Source organism: Chiloscyllium plagiosum, chromosome 3, assembly GCF_004010195.1.
Source record: "Chiloscyllium plagiosum isolate BGI_BamShark_2017 chromosome 3, ASM401019v2, whole genome shotgun sequence".
In the NCBI taxonomy this organism is placed as follows: Eukaryota; Metazoa; Chordata; class Chondrichthyes; order Orectolobiformes; family Hemiscylliidae; genus Chiloscyllium; species Chiloscyllium plagiosum.
In genome coordinates this window covers 97835657-97856291 of record NC_057712.1, presented here as the reverse complement: position 1 = coordinate 97856291, position 20635 = coordinate 97835657, and the positions used below count along the sequence as shown (strand labels likewise).

Sequence of the window (20635 nt, the reverse complement as noted above, 5' to 3'; positions counted from 1 at the left end):
GGACCATTTGGGACAGATGGAAATGTGTCCAGACCATAAGGCAAACTGCTAATAGTATTAGATGAAGGTTAGGCGTTAATAGCAGAAAATCAGAAAGTGTGTCAACTGTACTGAGCAAACCTATGCATGCAAGACTTGGTGGGGAGTGGGCTGGGAAGGGACTAATCAAAATGGAGGACTGAGTTTATGGTCTGAAGTTGTTGAATTCAGTGTTGAGACTTGAAGGCTGTAAAGTGCTTATATGGTAAATGAGGTGCTGTTCCTGTAGTTTGCATTGGTCTTCACTGGAACACTGTGACTGGCCTAGGACAGAAATGTTTGGATGAAATCAAGACAATGTATTGAAATAATAACATTGTTTTGGTGAACAATTGAGAAGATAAGGTACAATTTTCGATTGGTGGGATAGGACTGTGTTTGAGGAAAGCAGTCAGTCAGTTGCATGTGAGATTCTGATCTTTCTGTGATTCTGTGCAGTGCGTTTTTTTAGCTTGTCTCTTGTTCATCCACTTACCCTGCAGGTGTGAATGTTCCTGACCATGAAATGACGTTTCAAAGATTTTCAGACCTCGTGAAACAGTCTCTTACCCCACATGTGGTTTGTCTGCATGGGAAGGAGTGTACAAGTAAGAGCGAGTCTACTTTAATGCCACACCAACTTTATGCTTTCTATGTGAGACAATCTGCTAATGGTCTCATCCTAGTTTTTCTGCAATGATTATGTTCTTATTCCCTGCTTAGGCTCCTATTTGTGTTTCCTTTAGGATTTTAAACAACTTTGTGTGAAACTCCAGGCTTGGCATCCGAGTGTGCTCCCTCACACTGACTCATGTTTAGGGGTTGAGAATGTGGTGCTGGAAATGCACAGCAGGCCAGGCAGCATCTGTGGAGCAGGAGAACCGATGTTTTGGGCATAAGGAATCCTGAAACGTCAATTTTGCCGAAACGTCGATTCTCCTGCTCCTCAAATGCTGCCTGATCTGCTGTGCTTTTCCAGCAACAAACTCTTGACTCTGATCTGCAGTCCTTACTTTCTCCTAATGTTCAGACGTGCAGAACAAAACCCATTTTGGATTTTGTAATTTGGTTTTAGATTGTGCATGAGTTCAGAATCCACAGAACAGCTAGTTTTTGTGGTACAGGAAGAAGTTAGTGCTGGAGGATATAAAACTAGTTAGCACAGAGGAAAGAAAGAGTAGGAATTAATAGGCCGTTTTCAAAATGGCAGCCAGTAACTAGTGGGATGCCACAAGGATCGGTTCTGGAACCCCAGCTATTCACAATATATAGTAATGATTTGGTGACATCTCAAAGTTTGCATACGATGCCAAGTTATGTGGAGGGTGAACTGTGACGAGGATACAAAGATCCTTCAGCATGATCTGGACAGGTTGGCTGAGTGGCAAATCAATGGCAGATGCAGTTTGTTTTGGATAAATGTGTGATTATTCACTTTGAAAGCAAAAAAAGGCAGATTACTGCCTGAATGGGCTGTAAATTGGGAGAGGGGAGTGTGCAGTGGGACCTGGGCGTCCTTGTGCACCAGTCTCTGAAGGTGAGCATGCAGGTGCACAGGCGGTAAAGAAGGTAAATAGTATGTTGGTCTTCATAGTGAGAGGTTTCGACTACCAGAGCAGGGATGTGTTGTTGCAGTTATACAGGGCCTTGGTGAGGCCACACCAAGAATATTTTGGTCTCCTTTTCTGAGGAAGGATGCTCTTGCTCTTGAGAGAGTGCAGCGAAGGTTGACCAGGCTGATTCCGGGGATGGTGGGACTGACATGTGAGGAGAGGGGGATTAGGTTAGGATTGTTTTCACTGGAGTTCAGATGATTGAAAAGGGGGGTGTTCTCATACAGCCTTATAAAATTCTAACAGGACTAGACAGGGTAGATGCAGGGAGGATGTTCCCGATGGTGGGTGTGTCCAGAACCAGGGGTCACAGTCTGAGGATTCGAGGTGGACCATTTAGGATGGAGATGAGACATTTCTTCGCCCAAAGAACGGTGAACCTGTGGAATTCATTACCACAGAAGTAGTTGATGCTAAAATCATTGAATGTATTCAAGAGGTGGCTAGATATAGCACTTGGGGCAAATGGGATCAAAGGTTATGGGGAGAAAACAGGATCAGGTTTTTGCGTAGGACAATCAGCCATGATCGTGATGAATCGCAAAGCAGGTTCGAAGGGCCAAATGGCTACCTCCTGCTGCTATCTTCTGTGTTTCCATGAGCCACTTTCAGAAGTGTGTGCTTTCAATTGCATATAGAGAAAGTTCAGTTAACAACAGCATCTTCATATGGCACATTTCAGTGTGGGAAATGTGTCCTAAGTCATATCCCAGGAGAACATTTCGGTGATATTTAACTTTGTAACACATAAAGAAAGATATTAGGGCAGTTTACCAAGAGGCAGGTTTTAAGAAGGCGAACAGTGAGGTGGAGATGTTCAGGAGGCAGTGCCAGGATTTAGAGCCTAGGTAGCTGCCAAGGGTGAAATGATGAAAATTAAGTCACTTGTACTTACAAATTCATAGTAATGTTAACATGCAAATATTCCTTTAGTCAGTTCCAATGTCTGAACATTGCTCAAGTTCATTTGTTTATCAATGCTCCTGCGAGCAAGGGCATACTTTTGCCATTTGGATTGTCAGAGTGACCCCCCCCCGACCTGGAAATAGTTTAAGACGCTCAGTGCAGACAAATTAATTTGAAATGGTGTAATGAGAAAAGCCTGACTGTGGGTCATTTATTCGCCTGATTTGACAACCCGCCTAATACTATCGAATGTTCCATCAAGATCTTTCCAGATAATGGTGTCTTAGCTGCGTCAGGCATTTTGCCATGATGTTTATTTATTTTTCTGACTAGCTGTGAAGCAGGTTTTACAGAAAGTTCTGATGCACCTCCTGGGTGGCACTGTGAATGATGAAGAGGCAGAAGAGGAGGATATGCACCATTCTACTCCACTCTCCCAGAGGAGAATACACTGCTCTATGGCCTCCCTCTCTGGGTGGTACAAAGCTATCACACAAGTAAGTGACAGCAGCCACCATTATTATCTTGATTATCATGACATGACAATTTTCCAAACCACTTAAGTAACTAATGAGGGTTTAACTTTTAAAAGCACCAGAGAATTTTCCATTTCACCAGTTAGCATTTAAGTCCTGAACAGAATTTTTACATAAAGTCTCAGGCATCGCAAATTGCCATTTTTGTTCTCCAGCATCTGAAACATTTGATTTGTGACTGATTCTTGCTGAATGGTTAGAACTGCATTCTGTTAATTTTTCTTTTTCTGTTCTTCGCTGTGAAAGATTGAGGACACTGCATAATGTAACTCACAGAATCAGAGCAGCACTGTTATGCCAAAGACAAATTGAGACATGAAAGAAAGACATGCTGTGATGAATCAGATCGCATTCATGATTTGTTAATCCTGTGTTGGAACTGGTTTGTTACAAAATAAAACAACCGTGGTCTTATGTTAATCTCTGAGTTGAACTGTTAAGAGTTTCAGCTTCACTCCAGACACTTGAGCACATAACTGCTGTACACCCATATCTCAACTTACATTGTGAGGGATGAGCCAGAGGTGCTGGATTTTGAATAAGGTGTTCAATTAAAGTCCCATCTGCCCTTTTAAGTAGGTATTAAAGCTTCCAAGACACTGTTTGAAGAAGCACAGTTTTCCCCAACATTCTCGCCAACATTTATACCCCGACCAAAGTGCTAATAAAAGCTCTTTGTGGGATCAAACTATGTGCAAGTTGGCTGTTGCTGCATTTCGCATTTCACAGCAGCAACTAGAAAATTGATTCACTTCATTGTACGTGAAGCCCATTTGAATGCCCCGAGGCTATCTTGTATAAATACAAATTTGTTCTTTGTTTATAGTGCTTTCTCACAAAATTCTTGCCTTTCTTTCTTAATCTGCCATCGTGATCGCTGTTGCACTTTCAGTGCATGTTCAAAATCATGGAACCGGATTTTCAAAGTACCATGGAGGTTGGGACTCAGTGCAGGTGAAAATTTAAAATGGAAATCCAGGAGGTCATCACAGATTTCCAACATCTCAGGGGTGGTCTTGTATTTTCAAAGAGGGGAGGGAATTAGAAGTTAAACGGCTGCTAGTTAATGGTCCCTTGTGGTCAACAAGCAGCACGTCATGGAGCACACCTGCATCATCAGAACTTAAATCTTGATTGGGGAAGCCCTAGCAGTTTGGTGCACGATAGTACATTCCTGCCAGATCAGCACTTTCCGTCCATCAATTTATAATTGGCCTCTCCTAACCTCTTTGTGCCAGTTGTAACTCTGCTCTGTAAATTTGCCTGTGTGGCTTCCTTACATCTCTAAGGATACTGCTTTTCCCATAAGGAGCTGTTTGCTCTCTTCAGCAGAACAATGGCTGTTTCCTGTTCGCCGTCGATACCACACTGGTAGCTCCTGCTTCAGGTTTGTTCAATATATCATTTCAGTTCCATGACACTGTAGTCTCTGCTATAAATTCTGCTCCACAACCACACGACGAAGGAGCAGCGCTCCGAAAGCTTGTGCTTGCAAATAAACCTGTTGGATTATAACCTTGCATTGTGTAATTTTTAACTTTGTCCACCTCAGTCCAACATCGGCTCCTCTATATCATGAAGTAATGATAGAATAGCTTAGCCAGGGTAAGGAATTCATGGTTGCCTTTCTGTGGCGTGGCATTACTTTATAAATGTTTGTCTTTTCCAAATCGGGAAACAGGATATCTTGGTGTTCTTCCAGAGATTTTTTTTTAAAAACTAGCAAAACCTACCTTGTAGTCAGAGTCAAAAACAGAAGTTGGTGGTACATATGGCAGCAGATACCACAGTGACTGCAGCTAAACAGCTGCCGGGCATTCCTGAACCACATGGGACAATGCTCTCCACCATCTTGTTCTTGTGCCTTTCACTTTTATTTATTCATTTATGTGTGCATTTATTGTCCACTCTAAGATTCCTTGGACTGAGTTGTTTAGCTATCTCAGAGTGCAGTTAAGAGTCTACCACGGTGCTGTGGATCTGGTGAGGACAGGAGTTTCCTTGCTTAAAGGAATTGGTGAACCAAATGGATTTTTATGACGGTGATTATGTGGTCGTCAATGGATTAGCTTTTGATTGCAACTATTTATTGAATTCAAACTTCACCATTTGCTCCGGTGGGATTTGAACCCATGAAACACTGTTTTGCCAATAGGCCACCGCCTTCCCAGTTTGTCCTGCTGTGTGGAGAATAGTTTTCTCTCTACCCGATAGAATAGCATAGCCAGGGTAAGGAATTCATAGTTGTCTTTCTGTGACATGGCGTTACTTTTTAAATGTTTGTCTTTTCCAAATTGGGAAACAGGATATCTTCGTGTTCTTCCAGAGAATTTTTTTTTAAAAAACTAACAAAACCCACCTTATAGTCAGAGTCAAAGACAGAGAAGTTGCTGGAAAAGGTCTGGCAGCATCTGTGAAGAGAAGTCTGAGTTAATGTTTTGGGTCCACTCACCCTTCCTCAGAAACATTACCTCCATAGATGCTATGGAGGATGTTGATGAAGGAGCGGTGCTCTGAAAGCTAGTGTTTCTAATTACTGTAACCCTATTGGACTATGACCTGGTGTTTTGTGATTTTTAACTTTGTCCACCCCAGTCCAACACCTGCTTCTCTGCAGTATCACTCCACAGATGCTGCCAGACCTGCTGAGCTATTCCAGCAACTTCTTGTTTCTGATTTACAGCATCTGCAGTTCTTTCAGTTTTTATTGTAGCCAGAGACCTTAGGCTTTCCTTGAATGGTATTAATTTTGATGTACTTTGTTCCGATGCAGACATCAGGCTCAGGGAGCCCGTCCAAAAAGAGGAAATCCTGTGCCGTTGCGAAGGAGCAGGCCCCTCCTATTGTCATCATTTTCAAAGACCTCGAGACATTCCTACCCGAAGTTCTGCAGAATTTCATTACCATCTGTAGGTAATGGATGAGCACACAAGTCTATTCTAATATTACTGCTTACCATCAGTTGGAGAAGCTCCTGAACTTATTGTGCTGAGCATTAGTCTGAGAACTTGGAAAATGTTACTTTTGAGGTGGATGAAGTTCTCTGTTGCCCTTGACATTTACAGTGGTTTGTGAGTGAGCGAAGATGTGACCAAGTGAACCTAGGTAAACAGTTTACCAATTAATTGGAAGTATCTGAACTACATATACTGGCTAAGGCACAGAGAGAGAATAACTATCTGAAGGGGCTATGGCACTCCTCGTGGGAGAAATTCAACACTGATCATGTGTTTGCTCCTGGATATTAATAGAAGTTGAATATCGAGGGCAGAGGAAAGCTCTCCTGCCACATTGGTGTCTATCATTGATGAATGGGTAAAAGGCACCGTTATCACACACAACAGCAGCATTGAAACATGGCAGGGGTCATCGTTTAAGGATATGGGCTAAGCCATTTAGAACTGAAATGAGAAATTTCTTCACCCAGAGAGTAGTGAGCGCAAGGTATGATTTCAAAGAGAAGTTGGGTACAGCACTTGGGGCTAAAGGGATCAAAAGATATGGGAGAAAAACAGGAACAGGCTACCATGCTGAGCAATCAGCCATGATCGCAATGAATTATGGAGCAAGCCCGAAGGGCTGAATGGCCTCCTCCTGCAGTTTTCTATGTTTGGACAAGGCCATTCACTCTCACTGCTAGGTCATAGCTCATCTGTACAAGCAGCTCATTTACCAACCTTTGTTCCTTTTTACTTGACACTATTCCCTGACAAAATCTACCAATCTGTCAGGAAAGCCTCAGTTGGCTCAGCATCCTCAGCCTTTTTGTGAATTGCAGACTTCCTCAGTGTGAACAAGTGCTTTTGTGTCTAGTGAACACCTTCAATATTTTATGTAATTTGTCCTTTGGATGTGTGTGTGTCACTGGCTGGGTCTGCATTTATTGCCTGTCCTTAATTAAGAAGATCGTGCCGGCTGCCTTAGTCCATCTGGCACAGGTACCCCATGCTGTTAGGGAGGGAGTCTGATGAATGAAGGAACGGCAATATATTTCTAGGTCTGGGTAGGGAATGGCTTGGAGGGGAGCTTGCAGGCAGTGATGATCCCACGTATCGACTGTCCTTGTCCTTCACGATGGTAGTGGTCACCCGTTTGAAAGGTGGACTTGAAAGGTAATTTGCTGCAACATAATTTGTAGTTAGTCACATTTGCTGCTACTGAGCATCAGTGGTGAGGGGAGTGAATATTTCAGGTGGTACTGACCAAGAATGCAGTCAAGCTTCTTGTGTTGTTGGGACCTCACCTATCCAACAACACAAGGCTGAATATTCCATCTCACTCCTGCCTGGTTTTGTAGAGGTTGCAAGAAGGTGAGTTGCATGTTGCAGAATTCCTCAACCTATTGCAGCCAATGTATTTATGCAGCTGGTTCAGATAATTTCTGGTTGATGGTGAGTTCCAGAATGTTGATGGAGGATTCTGCAATGATAATGCCATTGAATGTTAAAGGAAGATAGTCAAATTGCAATAAAGCTTATGGGAAAGAAATAGGTTGCAATATGGATTGTGGGATTGTAGGTCTATTTGGGTTAATGAATGATGTGATTTCTAAACAGGTTCCATCTTATGAAGAAATTATCATTAATTCTGTTTTACTGTTGTTGCAGTAACTATATCCAACAGCTGCCTCTAGTGCTGGTTTTTGGAATTGCCACATCCCCGATCACTATTCACCGAATGTTGCCTCATGCAGTTTCCTCACTGCTCTGCATTGAACTATTTCAGTCTCTTTCCTGCAGTGATCACCTGACTACAGTTATTGATAAGGTAATCACTACGCTTTACTGTGGAAAGTACAATTTGCCGACCACCAATGTTCTGTGTTTATCTAAAGGCCTGTGCTTCCAGAGTGAAGTCAGTGTCAGAATAAATGTTTTTTTTAATCTTAAAATGAAATGTTGTTTGTAAGGTAGCATGTGCCAGAACAGTTCTGAAGAAGAGTGATACCAGACATGAAACATAAAGCCTGTTTTGCTGTTCACTGATGCTGCCAGACTTACTGAGTTACTCCAGCATTCGCGGTGTTTAAAAGAAGTAGCGAGGTCTTGCTACAATTATCCAACATGTTGGTGAGACTTCACCCAGAGTACATTGTACAATTTGGTCTCCTTACTGAGGAGTGAATATACTCGCACTTCGAATAGTTCAGAGAAAGTTCAGCCGTCTGATCATTCAGATGAAAGAGTTGTCTTATGAGGAAAAGTGAAGCAAGTTGGGCCTTTACTCATTGGGGTCCAGAAGAAAGAGTAGTAACCTTATTGAAAGATAACCAACTCTGACGGGGGTTGACAGGGTTAATGCTGAGAGGATGTTTTCCCTTGTGGGAGAATCTGGAATGAAGGAGCACAGTTTCAAACTAAGATGTCTCCTCCTAAAAGTGAATATGAGGAGGAATTTCTGCTTTCAAAGTGTTGTTTGTCTTTGGAATTCTCTCCCTCAATGACCAGTGACACTGCGTCATTGATGATATTAAAGGTTGAGTTAAACAGATTTTTGTTTAGGATTGTCAAGGGAGAGGTGCGTTCTGAGGGATATTCAGGAAAGTGAAGTTAAGGCTGCAGTCAGATGTTATTGACCAGTGGACCAGACTGGATAGCTCTATTTCTTGTGACCTTTTCAATTAACAAATACTTGTTTCTATCTCCTAGTTGTTTTAATTTAGTTTATTAAAGCATATTGTGCCTAGTTAAGCATGCTCCTGAGAGTGACTCTTTATCTGGTCAGATCAGTGGCAGATGGAATTTAACCCTGATAAGTGTGAGGAAGGAATAACAGGACAAGGGAGTACTTGATGAATGATGGTACACGAGGAAGCTCAAAGAAACAGCAGGATCTTGGGCGCTTGTCCACAGATCTCTGAAGGTGGCACGAGAGGTTAATGGGGTAGTTAAGGCATTTATCAGTTGTGGCATAAATTCTGAAGGCAGGGAGGTCATGCTGGAGCTATACAGAACTCTGGTTGGGCCACAGCTGGAGTACTATCTGCAATTCTAATCACTACACTTTTGGAAGGGTGTGATTACACTGGAGGGGGTGCAGAGGAGATCCACCAGGATGTTGTCTAGATCGGAGCCCAGGTATGAAGAGAGGCCAGGTAAGCTTGGGTTGCTTTCTTTGGAGGCTGACAATTGAGGTACATAAAATAATGAGGGGGAAGGACAAGGTGAATAGAAAGCAGCTGTCTCTCTTAGATTAGGGATCAGTAACAAGGGACCATAATTTTAAGGTGAAGGGCAGGAGGTTTAGAGGAAAGGTTGGAAACCTCTCGACTTTTAAACTGTACTTGGGTGAATATTTGAAATAACGTTCAGGGCTATGGGCCAAGTGCTGGAAAGTGAGTCTATTGTTGATTTAGAGGTTTTTTTTCTTGATGTATACTCAGTTGGCTGAAGGGCATGTTCTCTACTATATGATTCAGTGATTTCTATAAATGCATGTTCTTTCTAATTTTTGCAATCTTTCACAGTTGGTGCTGACGACGAAATTCCCTTTTAAGTTGAGTGGAAAAGTGCTTCAGGTTTTGATTGTCATATTCCTGTACCATGATTTTTCTGTAAGGAATTTCGTTAAAGGTTTTCAGGTAGGTTGAAGTTGCAAGCTGAAGGAGTTAAGTAGATGGCAAAAATGTTGAAATTTGTTATTAATCAATACCTTGTATATCATCCCTTCCACCTCTCATGGCTCCTTGTTTTACCAGCTATCTTTGTTAGAACACTTCTACTCTCAGCCTCTTAGTCTCCTGTGCTGTTCACTAGATGAGGCCAATGGCAGGATTCGGAATCTTGCCCATGGTGACTGTGAACGTATCCGCCAAGTGCCATCTTTTATGAGGTAAGTAGAAGTTACCGGTTTCTTATCAAAGGCCATGATTTATTTTTCTGTCACTTTCTGTTTCTCCCTCCAGTGTTTCCATCCCGCCCTGTTTTGTATTTTGAGTTGGTTCATTTCATCCAAGTAGTGATTCTTAATGTGTAAGCTTTGGCATTGTGTATTGGTAGCCGTGAGAGATGAGCAAACAAGTAAATGAATGAATTAATGATTTATTTATTGTCTCACATATCTTGAAGAAACTGTGAAAAATGTTTTGTTGCTACAATCCAGCACCATTTTGAGGTACAATAGGGACAAAAAGAAATTACTTAAATAAGAGTTCAGCTTCTGTTCAAATTGGGGCCTCAAACACGGCTTCAGAGCTTCTACAAGATTTTCCAATCCTCGAGGAGTCCTGTTCCAGCAACAGCAGCGACCATGCCGATATCCCATGAGACCTCTGCTGCCGCCACTGCCTCACTGACACCACCAAGATTCCAGGCTCCGGGCCTACTGCCACCAGGAGTCCCTGCTCTGGGCACCACCAATGCCGAGAATCCAGATGCCGGGCCTTGCTGCCAGCAGGGATCCTCCACTGCGGACACTGCCATTGCCAGAGGTCCAGGCTTTGAGCCTACCATCGCCATGAGACTAGGCTCTGGGCCTACTGTTACCAGGGGTCCAGGCTCTGGGGGTACCACTGCCAAGAATCCAGGTTCTGGGTACCACTACCACCACCAGAAATCCCAGTCCACACCCCCATGCTGCAACCGGTGTTCTGCTGACACTGCTTCAGCCTCAACGATGAAGAAGAAAAGAAGGAAAAAAGACAAGAAGTACATAGAGAAAATGATGCTGCCAGCCTGGAGTGGACAGGCTCCGATGATCCTAAACACTACCTACTGTGTCGGTTCTATCATTGAAGAAATTTAATCCATTGTCATTCTCTTTTTGCCTTGCACTATCATCCTTTTTGTCCGTTAATTAGTTCTGTCCTGAAATAAAATTTCCATTTTGTTTATTTCTCCCTATTTTTTTTTTCCTTGACTTGTTCATCTCTAATGTCTTCCAACTCTTTGAAATATCATCAGCCTCAAACCTTACCTCTGGTTTCTGACTCCAGATGTTAGTTGCCTTGCTGAGTATTTCAGGACTGTTGCATTTTTATTTATTATGCCGTCTTTATTCCTTCAGCCTCTAGTATGTCAAAATTTCACTGAACTCTTGCTTTTCATTGTTTTGCATTATGTAATAAGTTTCCTTCTTATTCCTTAACCTTAACTGTGTAAATTTAAGTTTTTCTTTAAACCATTCCCTGTGTGATCTTTGGCACTAATGCTGTATTTGAACTTCTCATTAATGCTGCCATATTGGAACATCTCAGTAAAGCTGCCATTCTGTTCCACTCGAATATTTTGTAATGATGCATAGCTTTTGAGTAAGTGTCTTTTACCATCCTCCTGCTTCTTTTTGCCATTTGATCCTGCTTCTATCTGATTTAGTCAACGTGATTCTGTGAAAGGCAAGAACCTTTCTGCACCTCCTCTCTCTCTCAGATTTGGAAGGCAACAGAAAGATGGCACTGACTTAGTTATGTATGTACTCCAGAATCTGTCGCCTTTCACCAATGAATGTACAATAGTTAAGTGCCAGGAGGTTGCAGTGATCTGAATTGAAGTGAGCTGTCAAGCTGTCATTGGGAATATAAGTGGAGGGTAAGTTTTAGTACATTTTGCAGGCAATTGGCTAAAGAGAGTTGGAGGTTGCTGGCTGACTAAAGAAAGTCTCGGTCTGTTTGTACTTCAGTGATATGATTTAAATCAGCAGCCAAAGTTTAGAGGTCTGTTACCTGGGCATTTCTTCTATATTATTACATTGGCCCCGTGTTGTGGTCTAAAAATCCAGCAATGTATTTTATGATGTCAATGCTACAATTCAATGCCTTACTTCATTGACCCCCTCCCCCCAGTCTGTTGGCACTGATCACTGTTCTGAAGAAGAGTCATATCGGACACAAAACGTTAACTCTATTTCAGTCTCCTCAGATGCTGCCGGGCCTGCTGAGTTTCTCCAGCATTCTCTGTTTGTGTAAGCCCTATTATTGTTGTATCTCCTATTGGGAAAATTAATCTGTGTATGCATTTTCATTTTAGATATGTTGATTGTCAGGATTCTGAGAAGCAGATTGAACTTTTGACTAATGATCAATATTTAAAGGTAAACTATTTGATTATTCAGCATTCCAAACAAGTTATGGGGGCAAAGTGCTTATCCTGCTCCTCCTTACTAATCAAGCCAGCCACTTATCATCCACTGCTCTAAACTTAAACTGTTTGTCCCTTTAAAGCTTCCTCATGTCCTCACCTTGCCCTATCCCTGTATCTTTCTTTAGTCCTGTGTATATTCGCACAACCTTCAGTCCTCTTGACTCCAGCCTTTGTTATACCGGTGCTCCTTATGTTTGTAGACCTTTCAGTTGCTCAAAGACCCCTCTCTGAGATTTGTTCCCAATGCCTCCATGCTCTTCATCTCTCTGCAACTTTCACAGCTTCATCATAGACCCATCTTAATAGGCAAATGTCTGTTCACGCCTTCTACCTCTCACATAATGTGTTACAGTCTCACTCAGTGACCCTTCAACTATTAGCTCTTTACTGTTCTCCACTTTTACTTTCCACCACTTAAAAACGCCATGAGATGTTCCTAAAACAAAAGTTGCTGCATAAATGCAAGTTGCTGTTGAAGCTGCTTTTACCACCTGAAGTTGACCCAGTTGTAAGATTTGATAACGTTGTGCTGCCGGATACTGTTGTTTCTCTAAAGTGGAAAGATTTTCTTGATTGGACTACAAGAGTAAAGAAATAACTTATGCAGAAATTGGTTAGGCTGAAACTAGAGCACTGTGCGCTGTTTTGAGTGCCGCATTACAGTAAAGATGTTAGAAACATTGGCGAAATTCATCTTAGATACACCAGGATGATGAGAACCCATATTAATGAAGAGAACCAGGACAATTCCTGTTCAAAAGAGAACTTAAAGGAGTTTCACTGAGCAGTTACGAAGGCTACAAAGGAATTGGGTAGAATGAATATGGATTAATATTTGATTTTGGGCTGAATTTAACAGAGGTCCTTCCCACTGCATCAGAGTCCAGGAGTTTGCCCAGAGTAGGACAGGAACTCGCACCTTCTCAGCAATGGTTTAGCGAGCACTGCTGGGATCACAATAGCCCCAATACTGAGGAACCGAAGCAACATGAAAGCTGAGGGGGTACTGCCTGACCCAAGCTAGGAGGCCCTCGCAACAAAAGACTAGGATAGGCAGAACAGGGAAGTAAGAGAAACCAGATTAGGGGAATTTGTTTTATGGAATATGGGACGTTTGACACAAATGGTAGTTGTGACATAGGCTGTTGACTATTTTATGGAAACTTCGAGTAAATGCAGAGAGATACTCATCTTTTTGCAAGAAAGTACGGTTTTGGATTGCTCCGGAAACGATGGGCAACCACACAATGGATTGATAGCTCTTATTCAATGCTGTTAAGTTGCATGGTTTTGCTTATGGACACAATTTAGAATCTTATCTGTTGTCTACAATTTATGAGTGACCCAAGTGCGGTAATGTCACGAACTGTGAAATGTTTTACCCGGTCTGTGGAGGTCATTCCAGCCAATCTACTTCAAAACTGGCAAGAACCGTGGACTTTGGTCCTAGCAATAGCAGATCCAAAACGTTTAAATACTTTAGGGATATATAAAGATATGACTTTCTGAGAATTTTCATTTCATTGTTGGATGTTAATTGACGATAAAGCAGTAAAAGCTGCTTCCGTTTTATTTGTCCCTCAAATGATGCAGGATGATGTACAGAAGCTGCTGAAAGACCTCCATATTTATCACGAGAATTACTTCCCAGTTCTGAAATGCCTTCATGTTTTCACATCTTGTCTTCCAAAATACCCTTTGGGTAAACAGGTGAGTGCTCCCTTAAATAGTACTTGAAATACATAACTGGAATTTTTAATATTGTTTATGCTTCTAAAGACTAATGGAACGCCTCTTCTAATACTTTCGGGGTTTGTGGAAGGCTTATTATGTGAGCTATCCTCTGTCATTCACATTGAGAAGATCCAACTGTTATTCGCAAACCCTTTCCTCATTATGCTGCTACTCTGATACAGATGAGTTATTGTCTAAAACTACCAACAATGCTTTAATGATGCTAACGGTGACTCAGTGATTAGCACTGCTGCCTCACAGCGCCAGGGACCTGGATTCAATTCCAGCCATGAGTGACTGTCTGTGTGAAGTTTGCACATTCTCCCAGTGTCTGTGTGGGTTTCCTCCAGGTGCTCAAGTTTCCTCCCAATGTCCAAAGATGTGCAGGTTAGGTGGACTGGCTATGCTAAATTGCCCATAGTGTCCAAGGATGTGCAAACCAGGTGGGTTAGCCATGGGAAATGCAGGGTTATAGGGATAGGGTAGAGGGGGTGGATCTGGGTGGGGTGCTCTTCAGAGAGTCGGTGTAGACTTGATGGGCTGAATGGCCTGCTTCCACACTGTAGAGATTCTATGAATTTAAGCATAAAGTAACAGGGAAACTTTAGAATCTATAATTGACCATCTGAATGGAATTACTTTCTCTTTATGTCAGCGAAATTGTCATTGGTAATTGTTACTGGAAGGAGGGAGTGTCTTATTGTCCTCCATAGTTGAAAATTAATTAATTCTAGCAGTCAGAATGGAGGGCTGAAGCCTATTGCACTCAGCAGTCAAGTCACTGAATATCACTCGTTTAAATATTTAACTTAGTGAAACTCTGCTCTATAGCGTTTCCTCAATGCTTATTGATTCTTTAGTCCTCCGGGGATCAGTGATTATTTATTCAAGATGTTAATTTGTTGTTTATAGTCCTGAACTTGAGTATTGCTGGATAAAGAGCCCACTAACCAACCAATCAGTACACTGATCTCTGGATTGCTACAGCGTGTTGCTGAGACAAACCTGCAGGTTCTAAGCTTTCATTACTGATGGAATCAATATTGAAAATGCAACAGCCGACTTGGGGTCAGAGTGCCACCAGGGGGAGAGACCCCATATCTCCCAGGTCACTGGATTCCCCTGCCACTGGTAAAAGAGCCATTGGAGGTGGGTGTGGCACCACTGCCAAGGAGCCCGAAAACCCAAGTCTTCCAGCTTGCTCCACAGGGAGCAGTAAGATCCTACCCTATCTGACAGTTTTCATCTGGATGTTACTTTTTAAAACGTGAAGAACCCTGTGTCTCAAGAAACCGAGTTGTTGTTGGGAAGGCAGTCCTCTTGTTACTGTGGATTGTGTTATGAGTGACTGCTGCAGTTAGCAAAGAGAGTCCGTCCTCTGTAGTCAAGGATTCACCACCATCCAGGGGGCATGCAGCTTGAAATGACATGGTCTTGCTCCAGCAGTTAAGGCCCTTCAGCTGGTAACAGCTTTTATACATATTGCAAACATTTTCTTATCGAAGCTGTGATTTCCCTTTGTCATCATTTACTCCAGAGGGCAATTAATTACATGGATGTTTCAGACATCTTAGGGAAGTGAGAGATTGATCGCAGTGAAACATAAGGCAAGATGTTCATTTGCACGGTGCCATTTTACAGCTCTGTACTGGGCATCTGATGGTCAATTGAGCTAACACTGTATGCTCTCACATCCTGTGCCTGAGGTGTGGTCACCTACCTTTGAGGAGTACAGCAGGCATCCAAGACCTAGATCTGAAGCAGGTGACTCAAATTCACCCAAAAAGGTTGTGTTTCATCTTTACTTTTAGTCTCTGCAACATGCTGAATGAAGTCATGAGAAACCAACAATTTGCTGTTCTGGGCAAAAAGTCTTGTGTAAATCATTATTATTTAATGGTGCTGTTTTTCTCTTTCAATGTACTTTGAACTTTTTCTTCAGTTGCCCATTCTATGCAATTTACACATGACCCGTAATTCTCCACAGATCAGGGAACTCTATATCACATGTTTGGAGAGGAACATATGGGAAACGGAGGAGTATAGCTCTGCCTTCCAATTGCTTGGGTAATTATGATCGGCAGTGATTACATTCTCTAATTTCACTCACTCCTTTGGAATCTCAGTGTTTTGCAGCTGTAAGCCACTGTACTTACTGCTTTTAAGTGCCTCCTGCCACTTCAGGAGAGGCTGACTGTCAACGATGCGTCCTTACCTTCATGGTTCATATGGTCATTTTACAAAGAGCTTACAGCACAGACACAGTCCATATGGCCAAACTGGTTGATGCTGGCTGCAGCCCTCGTTATTGAGCCCTGTCAACATAACCCATCTCAAACAAGTATGCTGTTTTTGGAAAATATAGGGTGTGATGGACTCTCAGGGGAATGTAGCGTGAATAGTCAAGTTTCTGGTATTGTGACTGGCTCTAATGTAATGAGGAGTACGTTAGATTCCAAGCGATCAATTGTGATAGGGGACTCTCTAGTCCAAGGTACAGACAGACGTTTCTGTGGCCCACAGTGGAAAAATCAGAACGTTGTGTTGCTTCCCTGGTGCCAGGATTGAGGATTACTCAGAGAGGGGGCAGAATGTTCTCGAGGGGGAGAGGGCCCAGCATTGTCATTGTCCACATTGGAACCAATGACATTGGAAGGGAAAAGGATGAGATTCTAAAGGGAGAATAGAAAACGTTAGGCAAGAATTTAAAAAGGAGATCCTCGAAGGTACTAATATCTGGATTACTCCCAGTGCTGCGAGCTAGTGAGGGTAGGAATAGGAGGATGGAGCAGATGAATGCGTGGCTGAGGAGCTGGTGCAGGAGAGAAGGATTCGTATTTTTGGATCATTGGAATCTAGTCTGGGGTAGAAGTGACCTTTACAAGAAGGATGGATTGCACCTGAATTGGAAGGGGATGAATATACTGGCAGGTAGTTTTTCTTCAAAATGGAGTTGCTTGTAGATAGGATAGTGAAGAAGGAATTTGGTATGCTTTCCTTTATTGGTCAAAGCATTGAGTATAGCAGTTGGGATGTCAGGTTGCAGCTGTACAGGACATTGGTTAGGCCGCTTTTGGAATGTTGCGTGCAATTCTGGTCTCCTTCCTATTGGAAGGATGTTTTGAAACTTGTAAGGGTTCAGAAAAGATTTACAAGGATGTTGCCAGAATTGGAGTGTTTGAGCTATAGGGAGAAGCTGATTAGGCTAGGACTGTTTTCCCTGGAGCGTCGGAGGCTGAGGGGTAACCTTAGAGGTTTATAAAATCTTGGGTATGGATCGGATAAATAAACAAGGTTTGATCCTTGGGGTGGGGGAGTCCAGAACTAGAGGGCATAGGTTAAGGGTGAGAGGGGAAAGATATAAAAGGGATGTAAGGGGCAACTTTATCATATAGACGGTGGTACGTGTGAGGTATGAACTGCCAGAGGAAGTGGTGGAGGCTAGTACAGTGCAACATTTAAGAGGCATTTGGATGGGTATATGAATAGGAAGGGTCTGGAGGAATATGGGCAAACGGTACTAAATTGGGTTGGGATATCTGGTCGACCTGGACAGGTTGGACCGAAGGGTCTGTTTCCATGCTGTACATCTCTCTGACTCTATAATCCGCTGTGCTTTGTGTACTTGTGTGTTATCTAGTTTCATAAATGCATCTGTGCTAAATTAATTCAGTCCTTTCCTCAGCTAACCCCAACTCAACTCTTTCATTTATGTCAGACCACAGGATTCACTACTGTTTCAACAATTGTAAAGTATTCACAATTTCTTTTAAAATTCATTCATATGGGTGATGCTAGCTCTAATGTCTCAGAGGCCACTTAAGACAAATCGCTGTAAGTCTGAAGTCACATGTAGACCAGACCAGATAATGATGGCAGATTTCCCTCTTGGAAGGACATTGGTGAACCAAATGGGTTTTTACAATAATTGACCGTGATACATGATTGCCAGTTTTTTTTATTGAATTTAGATTTCAAGACCTGCCATGATGGGATTTAAACCCATGACCCTAGAACATTAGTCTGGGGCTCCAGATTCCTAGTGCAGTGATGCTATCACTGCTGCTCCTTAAGGAATGTCATTGAGACTTTACATTTACATTGTTGCAGGAACATGGCCTATTTGCCAGATGAGTTTGAGACTGTAAAACCTATCATTTTTGTTTACAGCAGCAGTTTAATGACTTGAAACAGGAAGGTCAAGTAGGGGCTGATTCCTGCTGTAACACTGGTTTACATTTCTTAAATTTTAAGAGGTCGAATTCCCTGTTTTTCTTCTGGTTGGACCACACCGCCCTGTGGCCCAAGGTTTCAACTCCCCCTCCCACTCTGCCGAGGACATGGAGGTCCTGGGCCTCCTTCACCACCACTCCCTCACCACCCGACGCCTGGAGGAAGAATGCCTCATCTTCCGCCTCGGAACACTTCAACCCCAGGGCATCAATGTGGACTTCAACAGTTCCCTCATTTCCCCTTCTCCCACTTTACCCCAGTTCCAAACTTCCAGCTCAGCACTGTCCCCATGACTTGTCCGGACTTGTCCTACCTGCCTATCTCCTTTTCCACCTATCCACTCCACCCTCTCCTCCCTGACCTATCACCTTCATCCCCTCCCCCACTCACCTATTGTACTCTCAAAGTGAGAATGGAGGGAGGATGTGGGGATGGAGATTTTCAGCGTTTAGGAAATAAGCGAGGAAAGAAAGTTCAATCTAAATTAGAATTGAATGGATGGGCTGATGGGCCAAGGAGTGGCAGATAAAGTTTCATTTAGATAAATGTGAGGTGTTGCGTTTCGGAAAGGCACATCAGAGCAGGATTTACACACTTAATGGGAAGGCCGCGGGGAGTGTTCCTGTATCAAGAGACCATGGAGTGCAGATGTGTAGTTCTGTGAAAGTGGAGTCACAGGTTGTGGTGTAAAATTCCAAGCAGTGGAATGTGGTGAAACTGTTAAAAATTATGTCCCAATACATGTGTGAATCTAACTGGAATGGAGGTGTTGCTTAGTCCCGTGTGAATCTTATTACACACCTCCCCGTGTGAATCTTCTTATCTGTATGTAACCAGAATGGAATGTGTTTTTTAGCCTTGCTCTGCTGTTCACATGAATGTTTATATCTGGAAAAGAGTATATCAGCTGGAAAAGTCTCCAGTTCGGTGAGTCTGCTCCGGGGTTACGTTTAACCGCCGAGCGTGGGTTGTTGGCAACCGCTCTACGAGAACTGACGGCTCCCAGTTCCGGTAACATGTAGAGTGAGTATAAGCCAGACCCGTTGTAAAGATGAGACCTGGTTTTGGCGACGCTGCGGGGAATAAAATGCTCATATTCTAGCAGACTCGCCTCTTGGTCGTTTGTTCTGTGTCAGACTACTCTCCTACGAACCTGACCTTGAGAATTTTTTTTTAAAACACGTGGTCAGCATTTTCTCCTCTTATCTTTGTCTGATCAGTTGCTATATGCATTTTTCCTTTTTGTAATAATTAAACAATATTATGCAGGGCACATAGCTACCCATATGTTCTAAAGCATTGGAAAAATACAGTATTCTGCTGTTGTCAAGTTACCCACAATCTCACTGAATGAAGGGACAAGCTCAAGGGGCTGAATGGTCTGACCTGTTCCTACCTTAGGTGGAAAAGGGAGGTTCATTTCAGTACATTTGTTGAATTTATGGTACGGGTTAAAGTACGTTTTTTTTTCTATCTGGCACAGAATGATGGCAAATGATGAACTGGTGTGTCTGCTTCAGAAATGCATAGACGTACTAAAGTCTTCCAAGCAACAAAAACCTCTCACTGACATAAGGCAAAAACTTGAAGAATTCCTCTCAAAGTTTCAGAAACTGGATGGTAAGTGCTGAGCAATGTATTCCACTGATACAATATTGTTGCATGACAAGTCACAATTTGCCTTGCAGTGCTGAGATTTCCAGTATCATTGTGGAATGTGTCAGCTGACAAGACTCTTGCATATTAAATGATTCATTCAATTCAATTTCCTAGAACTATACAAAGGGATCCTTTGATGCATTGTGCCTGTTTGAAAGAGTTGTCTCATTAGTTCCACTCACTGCTCTTTTTCAATAGTTCCCTTTTTCGGAATTGGTACACTTCTCTTTTGCGTATAATAATAAATCTACTTCCAACAAACTTTAAGTAATGCATTCCAGATTGTCAGAACTTTTGAGTTGTTTTTTAAAAGCCATTTCATTGCCACTAAGATGTGTTTGGTTGATCATCTCTCATTTGTGAACTCTTGTTAGTAAATGGAAACCAATTCTCCCCAACTTCTCTATCAAATCTTTCCTTCACCTTTCTGTTCTGAGGAAAACAGTCCCATCTTTAGTTACTCCGTGCAATCAAAGTTCCTCAACTCTGGTAAAGTTAGAGAAAATCTCCTCTGCACACTCTGTCGAAAGTTTCAACAACCTCCATGGGGTAGACTCAATTCGACACAGCTCTGTCACAGAGACTAACCTGTGATTTAAAAAGTTTTGGCATAATTCTTTCATTTTAGTACTCTATGTCTCTATTAATAAATTCAAAGGATGTGCAATTTCAGCAGTCTTCTCAATTTGTCCAACTGTTTACTTATCTAATTTGCATATCTAAACCTCCACGTTTCTGTATCCCTGCACCTCCTTCAAAATTGCACCGTTTAATTATAATTGCCACTTCCTTCTAAAATACAACACTTTACACTCCCCTGCACCAAATTTCATCTGCCATATCCCTGACCACTCTTTCG

The 20635-nt window shown here is 42.4% G+C and overlaps 1 protein-coding gene across 1 annotated transcript in view; it reads left to right on the top strand.

Moving 5' to 3' along the window:
• orc3 (origin recognition complex, subunit 3) overlaps positions 1 to 20635 on the top strand; it is a 67017-nt gene that overhangs the window by 26617 nt on the left and 19765 nt on the right. Inside the window, exons 5-14 of the mRNA XM_043686893.1 lie at positions 522 to 626; positions 2871 to 3034; positions 5847 to 5986; positions 7681 to 7840; positions 9540 to 9653; positions 9771 to 9904; positions 12037 to 12100; positions 13744 to 13860; positions 15872 to 15951; positions 19601 to 19737. Coding sequence (XP_043542828.1) covers positions 522 to 626; positions 2871 to 3034; positions 5847 to 5986; positions 7681 to 7840; positions 9540 to 9653; positions 9771 to 9904; positions 12037 to 12100; positions 13744 to 13860; positions 15872 to 15951; positions 19601 to 19737 — 1215 coding nt within the window. The remainder of the gene's footprint in view (positions 1 to 521; positions 627 to 2870; positions 3035 to 5846; positions 5987 to 7680; positions 7841 to 9539; positions 9654 to 9770; positions 9905 to 12036; positions 12101 to 13743; positions 13861 to 15871; positions 15952 to 19600; positions 19738 to 20635) is intronic.